Source organism: Melanerpes formicivorus, unplaced genomic scaffold, assembly GCF_026170545.1.
Source record: "Melanerpes formicivorus ecotype bairdi unplaced genomic scaffold, bMelFor1.0.p_v2 SCAF_161, whole genome shotgun sequence".
In the NCBI taxonomy this organism is placed as follows: domain Eukaryota; kingdom Metazoa; phylum Chordata; class Aves; order Piciformes; family Picidae; genus Melanerpes; species Melanerpes formicivorus.
The window spans coordinates 499,405-515,142 of NW_027142513.1; the positions used below are offsets into that span (position 1 = coordinate 499,405).

The 15,738-nt window shown below is 37.3% G+C and overlaps 1 protein-coding gene across 3 annotated transcripts in view; it reads right to left on the reverse strand.

Moving 5' to 3' along the window:
- Positions 1 to 15,738, reverse strand: part of SNX24 (sorting nexin 24) — a 104,992-nt gene that overhangs the window by 47,368 nt on the left and 41,886 nt on the right. For all 3 annotated transcript variants that reach the window (XM_068168956.1, XM_068168959.1, XM_068168958.1), the window contains one exon: positions 3,676 to 3,759. In XM_068168956.1, coding sequence (XP_068025057.1) covers positions 3,676 to 3,759 — 84 coding nt within the window. The remainder of the gene's footprint in view (positions 1 to 3,675; positions 3,760 to 15,738) is intronic.

Genomic DNA, 15,738 nt, shown 5'->3' on the forward strand with positions numbered 1-15,738 from the left:
GTCCAGCAAGGTGGTAGAGTCAACATTCCTGAAGGTGTAAAAAAATGTGTAGACATGGCACTTCAGGGTTGACAGTCAGACTCCTTGATTTTAAGGCTCTTTTCCAACCAAAACAACTACATGATTTTATGATGATAGGAGTACTTACAGATATAGAGACAGAATCACACATTCTGACAACACTAAATGTTCTCCTCATGGAGCTTTTTCCAAAACCAAAAAATATTAAAGTTTTCCTCAAAACTACAGATCAAAGATATTAACTGTAACAGACTCCACTACATTTTAATAGAAGTTGAAATTAGACATTCTTTCTGTTGGATACTGCCTCTGAGTAAATGTGAGGCAAGGAATGCAAAGAAAGAAATTCAAAATTGACTTTGACATGCATACCCATGGGAGACTGAGAATTTACATTTCATCTTTGAGCTTTCTGAGATGTCACTATAGGAAAAAGCAGTGCCAACATATCAATGTCTCTACAGTCACAAGTAACAAAGCTGCAGCAAGGGAACCGCAATTGCTCTGGAAACTTCTTTATTTCTTAACAATACTAAAATACAATTAGATGTGAAGTGAGAAAAACAACTCACCAAAACAAATCCCCCAACCCATGTTCTTTTACTGCTGATTCAAAGTCAGAGTATAAGCCTCAATTTTTTCCTCAAAACTGGTTGAGAATATTGAAGAAGCTACGGTCATAGTTGCTGTGAACTATGACAGCACCTGCAGACGAGTAACAAATGAGGAGAATGCTCCAGATGAGGGAAGACAAATCTCAAACAATATAAGCATCCACCAAGGCCTAGCTGCTTACAAGATAAATACTCTGTGGTGGTACCTCAGCTGATGATTAACAATCTTTTTGTGCTCTTCAGCCCTGTTATAAAAAGCATACAAGCCACAATTGCTTGAATGTGCAAGCACAGGTATTGCATATGCTATACCAATGCACAAAGAATGAATGATCACTTTCTTATGCTTACAGCAATCCAATAATATATTGCAATGAACAATTATTACAATGTCAAAAAAATAGTAAGCAGTACAGTAACTACTCTAACATTATAAATAACTTGCAAAATAAGATGTATAGAACTTAAGATTTTTGCAGCTTTCACTGCAGTAGTTGTAACACTTCCACCTTCTATCATTTTGGTGCTAGAAAAAATTGGCAGGGTAATGAATTAGTCAGAATGATGAATGAATAATGGCCCATATAAGGAAAGAAGCCTTCCTTCCTCCAGTGAGCGGAGCATGCCCTTCTCTGGCAAAAGGCACTATCTCCCCTTCAGTCTCTATTCCCTTTTTCTACTACAGTTGTTCTTCACAGAAACTTCGTTTCTCCTGCACACCTCAAACATCTCCAGCACTAAGGGCACCTTGAATATGCAGTAAGTCTAAAGACACCTTTCCAATTGCCAGGTACTTACAGCAATTTAGAGGGAAACTAACATTCTCATTAAAAGAGAAGAAAGGAAGAAAAAATAAACACCCTATTGGCATGCTGAAAGTAAACTGGTGTCTGGACTTGAGTATGAATAGAGTCATGGGATGTGAACAAATTGTTCACAAAGAACAATTGAGATACAAGCTCATGGTATTTTAATCCAGTAAAAACTGTTCAAGTACACACCTCACTTTAGTGAGTATTGAGATTTTCTGCTGTAACACATAACAGAGAGGAGTGAAAACACATACTGTAATATCAGAGAAAGCTTTCTCCAGGATTCCTATTACACGGAAATCACTAAGAATGGGTCAGAGCACAAGGTGTTCAACCATGTTTACTGGTATATTACTGCAACTTCAAAAAGTAAAGAGGTATACTGCTGCTAATACATGCTGTGTGCTTTGCATCTGTACAGAGAACACATAAGGAAAAGTCACAGTCACCTTTGGAGAATAATATAAATGGAGAGCGAGCACATGAGGAGTAAGATAAATCAAACTGAAGAGTGGTGAAAAATGTCTGGTTAGAATACCTGTTTTCATGTTTGTTTATATTGCTGCTGTTTCTGGAGAGAGAAAGGAACCATTCTTTCTGGTTCTCTGGGGTTGTAAGAAGAAATCTCTGCAAAAGGAATTATTGCAGAGGCAACAGTGTAGAAGAAAACAAATCTGAGAATGAGTCTGCAGGCATTCCATGTGAAGTAATCTTGCAGTCTGGGACATTACAGAAAAATTAGATGACAACAAAGGGAAGAATGAACAGCTGAGGCATTCACTGTCCTTTTTCCCTCCCCTCAGTTTTAATAATACTGATAGACCCTGCACTGCCTGGTCATTTGAGTTGGGGGACCACAAGTTTAAGACCACTGACTTTCCATTTGGTGCCACGGAGATTGTAAGGGACCATCTTTATTAGCTGAATGTTCACAAGTTCATGGAGCCTGATGGGATTCATTCCAGAGTACTGAAGGGGCAGGTGGATGTTAGGATATTACAGCAGGACCTCTCTTGATCTTCTTACCAAAAATCTTGGGAGTCTGGAGAGGTTGCTGATTGAAAACTAGTCAATGTTAGTACAGCCTATATAAAGAGCATGAGGGAATAACTAGGGAACTACAGACCTGTTAGGCTAACCTTAGCTCCTTGAGAAATTACAGAGCAGATTATATGAGGAACTACTGAAAAGCATTTAAAGAATAATGCCATCATTAGGCACAGTCAACATTGATTCACAAAAGGGGAGTCCTGTTTAAGTAAACCTTCTATGATGAGGTCACCTGTTTAGTGGATGAAGGGAAGGTGGTGGAGATAGTTCTTCTGGGTTTAGTAAAGCTTTTTACACTGTCTGTCATAGCACTCTTCTGCACAGGCTGTCCAGCTGTGGGATAGGCAGGCTCATGGTGCACAGGCTTAAGGGCAGAGCTGAAAGGGTTGTAGTCAATGGGGTTAAATCTGGCTGGAGACCCATCACCAGTGGTGTTACTCAGGGCACAAGAGGAGGGCCAGTTCTCTTAAGTATATTTGTCAATAATCTAGATGCATAAGTTGAATGTGTCATGGGCAAGTTTGTCTTTCAGCTTCACAACCATGTAGCAGCAGCCAGTTCAGCTGTGAGAGGAGAATTCATACTTAACAGCCATCAAAACCATTTAAAGAACAATTACTGGATAACTAATCTTTAGAGTACTAAGTTCCCTTCTATACATTAGCAAAGTGATTCAGCAGACAAGCTTAGCATATACCTTCTATCGCATTCATTGTATGAAGAGCAGCAGAGTGAAGTGGTCTGCTCAGTCTTTTTCACATATAGTATCCTGGTGTATAAAAGCTGTTTCCTCAGCGCTACATACAGCAGGTTAACAAGACAATTTCTAGAGTCGACAAATTATTTGCCTAATTCAAAAAAACCTACAACTGTATTTGTTTGCTGTAGGAATTTATCTTATTTTACCATATTTCAAGAAGAAAAAAAATACTACAGACAGCATTTTAGCAATACAGCATGTAAAAAATAACAAAAAAAAGAGATGGAGAGTCAGTAACATCAGAAAGAGTCATCATCCTCCTTCCAAAAAATAAAGAATTTGAGTTGGTTAGGAACTAATTTCCAGAGACATCTATCACAAGATCTATTTAAGATAAACTTTGTACAGTAACAGAGAGGAGAAAACACCAAAACTAAGGCAAAACGAGGTTACATATTATAAACACAGATATCATTACCTTTTTATGAAGTGCATGGAATTCACTATACCTCTTCTCCACAAAATGTTTCCTTCCACTCATAAGCACCTCTATTTTAAAGACCTGAAAATTACAAATAATAAAGAGATTAATGTTACTTGCACAAACGGTTCTGTGTCATGGTTGCACCTGCACATTTTACCAGTCATTGCAGTAGATGGTCTCAAAAAACCCTTGATGACTCACAAGCTGCAGAAGTACAACAGTGATTAATGTGAGGTTTTGCTGAATCTTGGACTGTATACTATACATGAAAAACTAAGTATTAAAATCTTCCCTTTCAGAAAAAAATTCAAGTAGTTAAAAAATAATTTTAGAAAAGGAAGGTAAGAAGACACTCCCCCCCAAAAAAAAAAATCATTATTTTTCCCTTTTACAATACAGCATACTAACACATTCACACATGTTCAGTAAGAACTGGCTAACAGATGCAGTATGTTATGCATGGAAATGAAGAAATAAATGCAAACACTATATCATAGGTTAATATCCTCCTAACCCACAAATTCATCTGTAGTCTCTATTGAGCTTTTGCTGCTATCTACACCCTAGGGAAAAAAAAAAACCTACCAAAAAACAACCCACAACAAAAAAACCCCACCAAACATGGCAAATGCTTGTTTTCTTTGTATGATACATGTGACAGCTTTTGTTGCTGCCTTTGGAAGGTTGAAAGGCCAGGATAAGAAGCTCCCTGGATCCACTAATTAGCAGTCACTAACACGACATTTTCTTGATTCTCAGGTCACCAGGTCAGTTCCAAGGGAAAGTGATGAGAAATATTTTGAAGTACTCAAGAAAACACAGTCTGTTAAATGGAAACAAAGTAGCAGAAAAGCAATACGGAAAATGTGCTTGATCTATCCTGCAGTTCTTCAGTTTCTGTTTTGCTCAGAAAATGCTGGAAATAATTATTTCCAGAACAATTAGAGATGGTGATCAGGACAGATGATTACATTGAGACTCCAGATTTAGGCCAAACAAAAAGTTCTTTGAAAAAAATTTGCAAACAGGGTTTATGCCTGAATGCAGAAAAAAAGGAGGTTCTGTCACAACATAACCCAGCTAGCACTGATCAGAGCAAACATACAGAAACCACACTGGATAAGCTTTCTGCTGTCCACTACAATCTGCCTTTCAAACAGGTCAAAATGCTATGGTTTTCACTAGCCAAACCACATTAGAGACAGAGAGTATTTTATTTAATCCAGGCTGAAAAGCACTTGCCTTTGTTCGAATGCCGGACAGATGGGACTGCAGTCATTTCACACTGATGTTTACATTTCCAGTATTATTTCAGATTGTTCTAACAATTTGTGATATATTCCATCCTTTTGAAAAGGACTGTGTCCTAATCACTGTGAGCAGGTGACCTTACTTGGGTGCATTAATCTCCTCCTCTCCCCACCATCTATTTAAACTGTTTTGGGAGAATAGATATTGGCTATGAAACAACTTACCTCTACACATAAAAAAGTCCTCTAAGGCACTGTTAGGGCTATGGTTTAAGTTTGGAGTTGTAAAAAAGATTGACATGCAACAAAAAGTCAATGTTGGCTTTGGTTTTTAAGCTGAGACTTATCATAATTATATGAGAAGAAAACTTTATTTACTTCTTATATTTTACACAGAAATATTTATGCAAGGAACAAAATGCTTTGGACTGCACAGGAAAGCCACTGCAAGGCAAAAGTTTCAAGGATAACTTGGTGGGAAGATTGGGTAATAGAATACGAAACTAGTTAGTTTAGAAGTGACCCTAAGTCACTAGTTAAGGTATTGCAACAGTTTTTAATTATTGATATTAAAGCTCCACAGATTTTGCGCAGCTCATAACATCTACTTTTATCTCCGTCAGCTAAGAGATGCTGCACCACAGTTAGTTTAGCACTTCTGTTGGGTACAGGGTTAGCCAGGCAACTTGGAGAAGTCTAAGGGGCCCTTGCCTCAGCTGTAAGCACTACTCTGACAGGTAACTTTCTTGTTAATCATAGCTTGGCCTGTGCAGTTCCACTCTATTTTCAGTCATACATGCACAACTTTGGAGAAACATCTTTCCCATTGAAGTCTATAAATCTGTCATTTCATAAAGTGAATAGTTGGAATAGTGGGGAAGAAAGGAAATATAACTCCTTCTGTGGACCTTTTTTTCAAAGTACATATCTATTTTATGTTCTATGTTTCATTACAGGTTAAGGAATTACAAAAATGGCTTCAGAGCATCAAAAATTATGCAGCATTTATTCACCCTCTCTTTTAATCTCAGCAAACTTTTAATTACAGTTTCATAATTACTGGTTACAACATGACACTAAAGAACATATTTCCTAGTTACTTTGGCAGGAGTCCTATTGCTTTCTATGCATAGTGATGCCATTTTAAAAACCATAAATCTGCTGCCTCTACACCCTGAACTGCTTATAGTATAGATGCTTAAATTTTACCTCTGAAGGGCAGCATCCAGACCCCTTGGATCTAGCTTTAGCAGCCATCTAAAATTTAGAAAACTGGACAAGAGATCTGCTGTGCATGACACGGAAAATTACTGTTTTAAAACAGATCCCTGCCAATAGTATTTCTAATCTAATCTCTATAGCACCTGTATCTGGAAGTGCTTTTATTTAAAGCAAACCTAAATAATAAATTGATTTACAAAGAAACTTACAAAGTAGAAATGCAAATACGTGAAATAACACATATTGTGCTTACGAGCTTCATATTATGAAATGACCTCATTTAGATAAAACAAATTTAAGGTTTGCCTCCTCACTGTTTACCAGATCACAATTCACAAGAGCAAAATAAAAGCACAGAAGCGAGTTTCTGTGCTACTATTTCATGTAATGACATGGCTTTGTGTGAAAGACAGAAAGATATATTAGCTTACGAGAGAGATAGGATCTCTTCATGGATTCAAAATAGCAATAGACAAATCTCACACAAATTTAACTGAGCAATTGCAGGCTGTGACAGAAAAACAATGTAAGGAAACTGGTGAACACGGATGAAAGTGCCAAAATAAAGACAGAAGAACTATGGGGGAACAAAGGCAACACTGCAAGGAAATTACTTTTCTTGTAAAAATGTTCATATTATATGAACAGATAACTCTGAAAAGACATATGTTTTTTATAAGTGACAGTTAGTTAAATGAAATATGCAACAATTAATCACTGAATAATACAAGTAAAATGCTTTTCCCATAGTCACTGAAATACCAGAAATTATACTGCCGTGAAAGATTTGCAGTTCATCCTGCCTAGGACAGAAGGGACCATAGATGAGAAAGCACCACTTAGAAAACTCTTTACAAGTAGTCTGAAATTAGAAATGGTTCACTTTTCTAGGTTACTACCACAAAGGCTATCGAGGATGCTTGCACAAAGCCAGAAGATCACTATCCATTAAAAGCATTGTTCCAACAGAACTTAAGCCACATAAATGATACATGAGACAAACACATTTGGATTGGATATCAGTATGAATAATGTTGATCTTTTGCCTAGCAGAACTGCAGATCTGCCACTGCAATTAATAACCATCAAACCTGTGAATTCCTGGGTTTTTTATTACTAAGACAGCATAAACTTTCATGTCTGACTACAAAATAGTTTTAAAAATTATTTTTAAAGTAAAGAACAGTCTTTTTGTCTCTCATCTTTGCTCCACTTTGTTCCAATGTTATGGATCATATTCAGATCTTGGAAAATGTTTTCTTAATTTGTTATCATTACCAAGTATGCCTAATTCTGCTATGTTCTGGAATTTGTCCATTTCTGGTTGTTAGCAAATGTCTAATATCTTTTTCTGTTTTCATGAAGAACACTTTAAATTTCTTTTTTGGGTGCAGAAAATGGACAATACTACACAGTAACTAAATTGTATTATATATCAGTAAAGAATTGTTATTGTATCACTGTACGTTTCCAAGACAGAAAGCAGGAATGGAATAAAATAGTAACCAATAAGACTTACAAGAACCATGCATGCCTGGTGTTATAAGTGCACATCACAAACTGCATTGTAAATAACATTGATGCTATTTTCCATCAGTTCTTACCTATGTCAAATGCTTACAGTGGATACAAAAAGACATCCTTTATCAAATAATTAGATATGAAAATATGCAGCTCTAGTAACTTTCTCTCAAAACCCCCCGAATTATCAGTATAACAAAAATCACAGACTAGTATCATAAGTGTTATGACAGAAGAAGTTTCTCAGATTGCATTCTTGTTACATGAGAAATACACAGATGGTACTTTTTTATTCACTTGTGAGAATAATGTTAACTACACAGTTTATGGTGAACTAATACTATCATATTGTATATATTTATGCATTAAAATAATTTAAAAGTATATAAGTTTATGAAAAATTATAGTTGAGAAAGAGATATACAGCCTTGTTCAGAATGAGGAAATAATAAACAAATAGAAGCAGAAAAAATTTACAAAGAACAGATACATCTGTCTAACACGCACCAGGCAAGAAACCCCACAAAATTCTACCATTGTGCTTTTCTCACTCAAGACCAAGCTTAAGAAGACTAATTCTATTTAATCTATTACAGAAATAAATGCAACCCGTTTGTTGCTTCAGTATGCTTGACAGACTTTTGTCTGAGGAACAGCTAATGCGTTCAAAGCGTCAAGAAACTCAACCCTAACCCACTGTCATGGCTGTATGAAAGGAATTCCAGAGCAAATGAAATGACAGCCACGGTCCATGAAACACTCATAGGATTTCCATGTATTTAGTATTTCATTATTGTTCAGACAACAGCACATTTTCTGTTTCAGTTGTGCTATGACTAGAGCAAGACCACAGCATATAATAAGGATCAGGAGATGACTTCAGACCTATTCCCATCCAAATGATCTGGGTGAAAACAGTATTGAACGAAGTCAGTATCAGCACCTAGGTGGTGAAAGTAACCAGAGCTGCATTTAGCTGCAGTGGCAATCCGGTATCTCAGGGTTCTAAGTACCTCATGGCAATACTCCATACTTTTGAATGCTCTCCACAGTGGAAGTGGAGATGAAGACAATATTCAAAGCCAACTCAAACTTCAGAGCAGTCTTGATAAAACTGAATCTTGCTGTCCCCAAAATGAAAACAAATGAACTTATTCTGACTTCATCCTTTGGAAGTAGGGGCTGCAAAATTCAGTTCTGCCATGGGTACAGGGAAGTCCAAGGGAGCAGCTCCTGCACAAGCTCCTGCATGGTCTTCCCATAAGGAAATGGTTTCTTTCCTGATGCAGAATTGAGAAACAAGTTAAAGCACAAAAAAGAAAGAACAGCTCTCAAGGGCTCAGTTTGCTCCATTTGATTTTACAGGGGTCCTAAGAAGGAATGGTGTAAGATGTAGTAACAGAAGTAACAGAAAAGTAGCAGTAAAAACAGGCAGTAACAGAAAAGAAGCAGAAGATTAGCTATCAGAAAATGAGCATAATCAGTGTTGGGGGCAGGGCAAGGTGTTGTGTGAAATTAACAGGGACAGAGCTGAGAGTCATACCTCCTTCCTAACAGCAGTCCTCACACTTGCAGAACCATGACTGTCATGAAAACAGACAGAAAATAGGAGCTGCAGCTCAGCCAGCAGTGATGTTTGGAGCACTGGTCCTCACAGGCAGACAATGGGCCCACAGCTATCTCCACCTCTGGGCTTACCAGGGAGACTGCTTGTTGTGCCATCATTGTATAGCTTTACTCAACACAATTGTTTCACTTGTGCTGAAGGGCCCCAAAGGGATTCAGATCCACCGTATTATCCATTATGAGATGTGCTTATCTTATCTAAAGTTACGTCAAAAGTTGGGCTGCAACCACAAACAGCCCCTTTCCTTCACCCCAAGCACTGTCATGTGTATTATATGGAATCAGACTGTTTCACTTAGTCCCCATTATAATGCAGACTATTAAGTTACGACCTAAGAAAAAAACACATAGTTTAACTAATGAAGGAAATCAAGGCTTGACTTTATGAAATCATGACATTGCTTTGTCCAGAGTCTGTGAAGGAGAAAGGCCATGTCAGTGAAGTGAAACATTCACTGCAGGATTTCCAGAGAGCATTCCCAACAGCTCCAGCCTTTGTGAAGCAGTTACCTGACCCCTCTCGGCCTGGAGAAGCAGCCTTACTGTTTTGGTTACATAAATAGATTTTCTACTTTGACATAAACCCACTGAGGGGATAAGTATGTTGTTTCACTGACTCCTTCAGTTAAACCTCATGTTACTGCAATATAGACTTTCACTACTAAAAAAAAAAAAAAAGAGAGAGATGTCTACCTAGGAACAATCAGAAGCATGTGCTCTTATTAATCTGGCTTCTAATTTAAAGGCCTCCTTATTAATTTTGTTTGCTGAAAAAGCTGTCTCTAAAGTAACATGTGTTACTGGTACCAGTATCTGCCTAAACCAGACTACCGTCTCTTTGAGAACCTTTCAGTAAGCAGATTGTCTTTCCCAAAGCTACATAATAATTAAGGATATTCCTTTTCCTATGCTCTTTTGGTTTTAGTTTTTGTTTTGGTTGGTTGGTTGCTTTTTCTTTCTCCCCAGAATGGGCCTCCTCCACTTATAAAATGACACAGTTTGGGGAGGAATTACATACAAAAGGCATGCACAGGACTTGGAGATATTCTCAGGAAATTGCCTTTGAACAGTGTATGTCATATTTCTTTGATTTTAGAGGAAAAGCTAGTAAAACCATTTATACTGAAACCAAGTTAGACAGTTTTGTAATTCCTACAACATGGGAAGCTCGAGGGAGGCTTCCACAGAGCTGTCACTGTTGAATGAAAGAGTAGCTGATATATAAGAGTAAGTAGTTTTCTGATTTTTTCAACTCTTTTTAAACCAATCTTTTCCAAACACATGGTTCCTAAAAATCCCATAGGAACTACTCTGTCATTTCCTGAAAAATAACTTACTTGGCTTTTCAAGCTAAAAACCTCTCCCTTGCCAGCAAAACACTGACTATGGAAATCTAATTTGTAACCAAACCAAGAAGCTACAAGATCTGACTAGCTTTTGGTTACACAGATGATACCCTTTTTAAGTCTCTTTGTCACTGTAGTCAAGTATTTGGCTAACTTTCTTAGAAATAAAATCAAAGAAAAATGAGTTAATTTTTTACTGCAAAAGGAAAGAGTTCCTAACACATGCTAATGCCAACAATTACACAGACAAAACATTAGCTTGCTCTACTCTACTTGTCCATCTGGATCATCTCAATGTCTCATATGGGAAGTTTTCTACTACTATAACAGCTATAGGCCTTTTCAAAGAAAAGATAAACTTTCCAGTAGAAATAGTACTTTGGGATGAAAAACTTGAAAAAAAACCCCAAAAAACAAGTGATGGAAAAAGTACATTTAGGTGACACAAAGGAATTCCAAATTTGATGAAAGCTAAATCTACATGTATAAAAAAAATATATACACATTCTTGTATTTTGTCACAAAATCCTTTGGAAAGTCTATAAAGTCATCTCACTTCCCAAGGCAGGATGCAACTCATAACCACAATTAAAGTGCCTCTACACTGCAGCCACCTAGCTGCAACAAATAATTTTTTTACAAAAAGCTAGACATAGGACAAAGGCTTTCCCAGAGATTTTGTTTGCTCTTGTATTTGCTGTCTGGAGAACACTTGGACCAACTGAGAACTCCAAAGCACAGATGATTTGTTACAAACAAAAATGCCAAATAGTGTCAAAAAACACACTTATAAAGTATACAGCAGGGTGATAAGCAATACACTTGAAAGGAGCTGGCTTTGTACTGTCCCATTTTCAATGGTATGTCTACCATGCTAAGTGAATTTAGCCTTTTCCTCTGCGAGTGACTAACTAAACATATATGAGCATGAAACACAATAGTATTTAGTCAAGGTACAAAATACACAAGCTGGTAAAATCAGGTCCACATTCCTCAGGGTGAGTAAATACCAGCAGAAAGAAATATTGTACATCCACCTTGCATTTTTTCTTACTAGGGTCACTACCGTAACACATCTGAGAAGGTTCTGTTCCTCTTTAGTAGTCAACCCAAGCAGTTTGTCCACATAATTTTTTTGAAGAGCAGCAAAGTAGTCAAAGTAGTCCAGCAAGGTTACTTTTCTACATGACTGTGCATCTTAGCAAAGATTCTTCACACATGACATTTAGATACTGGGATTAGCCTGTCATCAGCCATGAAACAGAGGATTCAGATGTTGTGCTAATAGTAACAAAGCTGAGCAGTTAGGAAATATGCAATATTTTCAGGGACTTTCTTTAAAGGAGTCAACTCATCCAAACTGTCACTAAATTAGCATTGGTCTGCCTTCCGAACTGGAAACTTAATTACCTCCACCATTGCGTGCCATCTGTGTTATTCTTACATGCATCTGACAGCATTATTTCAAACATCAGCTCTTGTTTCTGAAAAGTCATCCTATCCATCTATCACAGAACACCATCCTGCTCACCAATGGTTTCCCTTGCCAATTAATCTCTTTTGAATGGTAATTCAAAGGGGGATGAAGAAATAAGATCAATAAGAAGTCATAACAGATACAATGTGGTGCTGTCAGATCTATGACTGCCTTCCTTGCCCTGAGGTTTCAAATTTTCTTTTTGCTTTATTATGAACTTAGTGAACACTTTAATCTCCATGCAAACTTCATGCAATGCTGGCATTTTCCTGGTTGTTCACCTTCAGTACTGAAAAGAAATGGACTGAACCTGCTGTGACAGAGACAAGCCCTGAAACGTATTAGAAGGATGTAATTATTGATACATCCAACTGCAGAAAACCAGACAGTTCTTCATGTGCAAGGAAGTTAGAGAGAATGGAAGCAACAAATTCTGCTCAACTTCTGAAGGAAATGCAACCGAAGCTATTACAAACAGTGCCCTGAATCAACAAAATACTGAATGCTGTGACCAACAGAGTGTTTATGCTGTAGTCGGCTCGGTGGCCACAGCGAACACAGATATTCCTGAACCAGATTTAAACTAGTTCAGGTACTGCTGACAGCTTAACAGTAGCAGCAGTGTGAGCAGCACAAGCAGCAAAACTCATGGCAAAATATGGAAAAAGTTCAGTGCCAAGGGTGCCAGCCTAGCTCTATCCTGGATATGTCTGCAGAAGCTGTAGTCAGTGAGATGTAGATGTCCCACAAAAGGGTGAGTATGAAGTTCAAGAGCAATACACAGTTTAGATTTGACTTGAACACAAGAGGAGAATGTAAGAAAGAGAGAAAAGTATTGCTTTCCTGATAAATTATCACATAAAACACAGCAAGCAGCTGAATCACAGACACTTCAAGCAGAACTGTACTGGCATTAGTGGAAGAGCTATGACAGCACAGAATTTGACTCAAAACCCTATCTCTGAGAAAAGGCAACATTTAAACTGCTTATGGAGACTACACCCAGTGCAATTATGTCAACATATGGTTCAAAGGCAGTAGAAATCCTACTACAAACCGATACCCAGCACTACATATGTAATTAGACTATCCTATTAGCAATTTTGTAATACAAGATTGAATAACCTATCAGAGAGCACCAGTTGCACAATTAAATATTTATCATTTCAAAGACAATGAGCATCGATTCAGTGAGAATTACGTTAATTTGCAGCTGGCCTCTCAATCATTTGTAAGATAGTGAGCCAAGCATTGAGTAATTACATGCCTGCACATGTATTCAGCCAGATAAAGTATGAGGTATTCAACATATTTCAGTAAGATTTAAAAAAAGTTATAAATTGCATCTGATGCTGGAAATGTGGAAATAAAAGCATGCATACTACAAACAAAGTGACAGATAATGGATGACTGAAATTTGTGCTAAATGTTTAATTGCTGAGTGTTGCTTGAACTGAAGATAATAATGTGCCACTCTTCTAAACTGTTAACTAAAAGCCCATAGTCAATAAGTACAATTCACTGGTCTAAAAGTCCGTGACTGTCTTTTCCTTAAAGAAGAAAAGAAATTAGAGACATAGCCAAGCACAGACTACTAAAGAACTAACTTGGCTTGAACACTTCAGCAGTGAAAGATTTCTAAACACAGCATTATGAGGAACCAATACTGATATACTAATTTTTACCTGAAATATGAGTTACATTTCATGCCCCTGTTCCTGGATGTATAACAAATCTAGGTGTTCATCACCCACAGATACCAATCAAGTCCCTTGTTTAAATATAGTCTTAATCACCTAAATTCAATCAAATTCAAGAGTACTATGAAGAAAAAAATAACAATAAGAAGTCATAAAAGATACAATGTGGTGCTGTCAGATCTATGATTGCCTTCCTTGCTCTGAGGAATTTTTCTCTCTGCCTTATTAAGAACTTAGTGAACACTTTACTCTCCCATGCAAACGTCATGCAATGCTGGCATTTTCCCAGTTCTTCACCTTCAGTACTGAACAGAAAAAAATTTATTCTCTCAAAACACTGCCATAAATAACTTCAAGTAGGTTTTTTTTTTTGTTTTGTTATGTTGTTGTGAGTTTCCAGTGCCACCTTGTAGAAGGAACGTAAACTTTGTTTAGTTTACATTAAGGTTTTTAGTTGCAACATACATTGATTCATCAGTGTATTTACAGTTGAGTCCCACTTCTTTATTTACAGGGCAAAGAAAAATGCAACTTACCTTATCCTAAGGTGCAATCTTACCTGCAACTGCCTCAGCAAGTAACTCCTTATCTTTCTGTACAGCCACTGTCCCTACTTACTTTCTCTTTTACCCACATATGTTTTTAACAGGTAAGAAATCTGAAGGTCTATTGGGAGGGACATCCACTTTGACTGAGTTGATTCTTCACCAGCCTATTTCATGCTGCAGCTCGTCCACACACTACTGCTATTTTTAATTAACATCTCAATAACATTTGAAGAGCACCCAAGACGGAGTTAATTTAATAAAATATATTACAGGAGTTAATGGCAGTGCTGGGAGTAATTAAAATAATCTAATATTTTCCATTACAAGGCTATTCTCAGTTACTTACAGTTTTGCCAACCTTTAATCTTTGAGCTTAGATTTTCCATAACAGGTAGGTGATTCAGATAGAAAATATTTTTAGAAAGTTACAGCTCAGACAGTTCAAACACACATTTGAAGACAAATATATTTTACTTTACCCATGCCAAAAAAACTAATCAAGCATCCAAAATCCAACTCAAACCAATCCAAACCATACAAATTCCCTTAAGATGTGAACAAGAAAACCAGGAAGTCAGATGGCAGTCAAATTTGGCTAGCCCATAAACTCCTGGCAAAAAGGTCGACTCCTAACAGAACTTTGCACAAAGTATATGCATAATGCAGTTTTCTAATGGCATCAGCACTGCTGATGCTCTATTCTAACAGTGTATCTGTACCAACTGAAGTCTTACGGCATCTCCACAAAGTCAGGGTAAATTTCAGGTCTACAGAACACCTTGGTACAGTTAGAAGCTGCTATGATGTTAGGGAGAAAAACAACAATAACAACAAACAAACAAAACCATTAGAGGACATTTTAAATTTTCTCTGAGAAAGATACGCTGGACAGGAATCTACATTATGGAACAGGGAAACAACACCTGAAAGAAACAGAATGCATTATCATCAAAATAAGCAGGCTAAGGAAGAGCAGGAGAAAGGCTTTTTAATCTGAAGCACTCGCTGCTGTAACCATGGAGGGCACACTTGTTTTCATTGTGTATGAATCAGAAATGTATGCCATGGCAGGTGCTCACTGCAAAAACCCGCTGGTGATGCACAGTATCCTTCTCCCTCCCTCTGCTGCAGGTGGGGTAGCTGGATGACAAAAAGTCTAGTGCCTTTTAGTGCAGAGATCTATACTGGTGACCTGAAAGCTCTAGATCCACCAGTTATATGACTGGGGTAGTATCTAATATAAATGATATATTCCTATCCTTTTATTCCTAGTTGCCTGCTTAGGAGTAAAAAGCAGAAAATGGAGAAACCACTGAGAAACAATCATTGTGCATTAAGTAATTACAGTGTCATTTAGGATTTTCATGC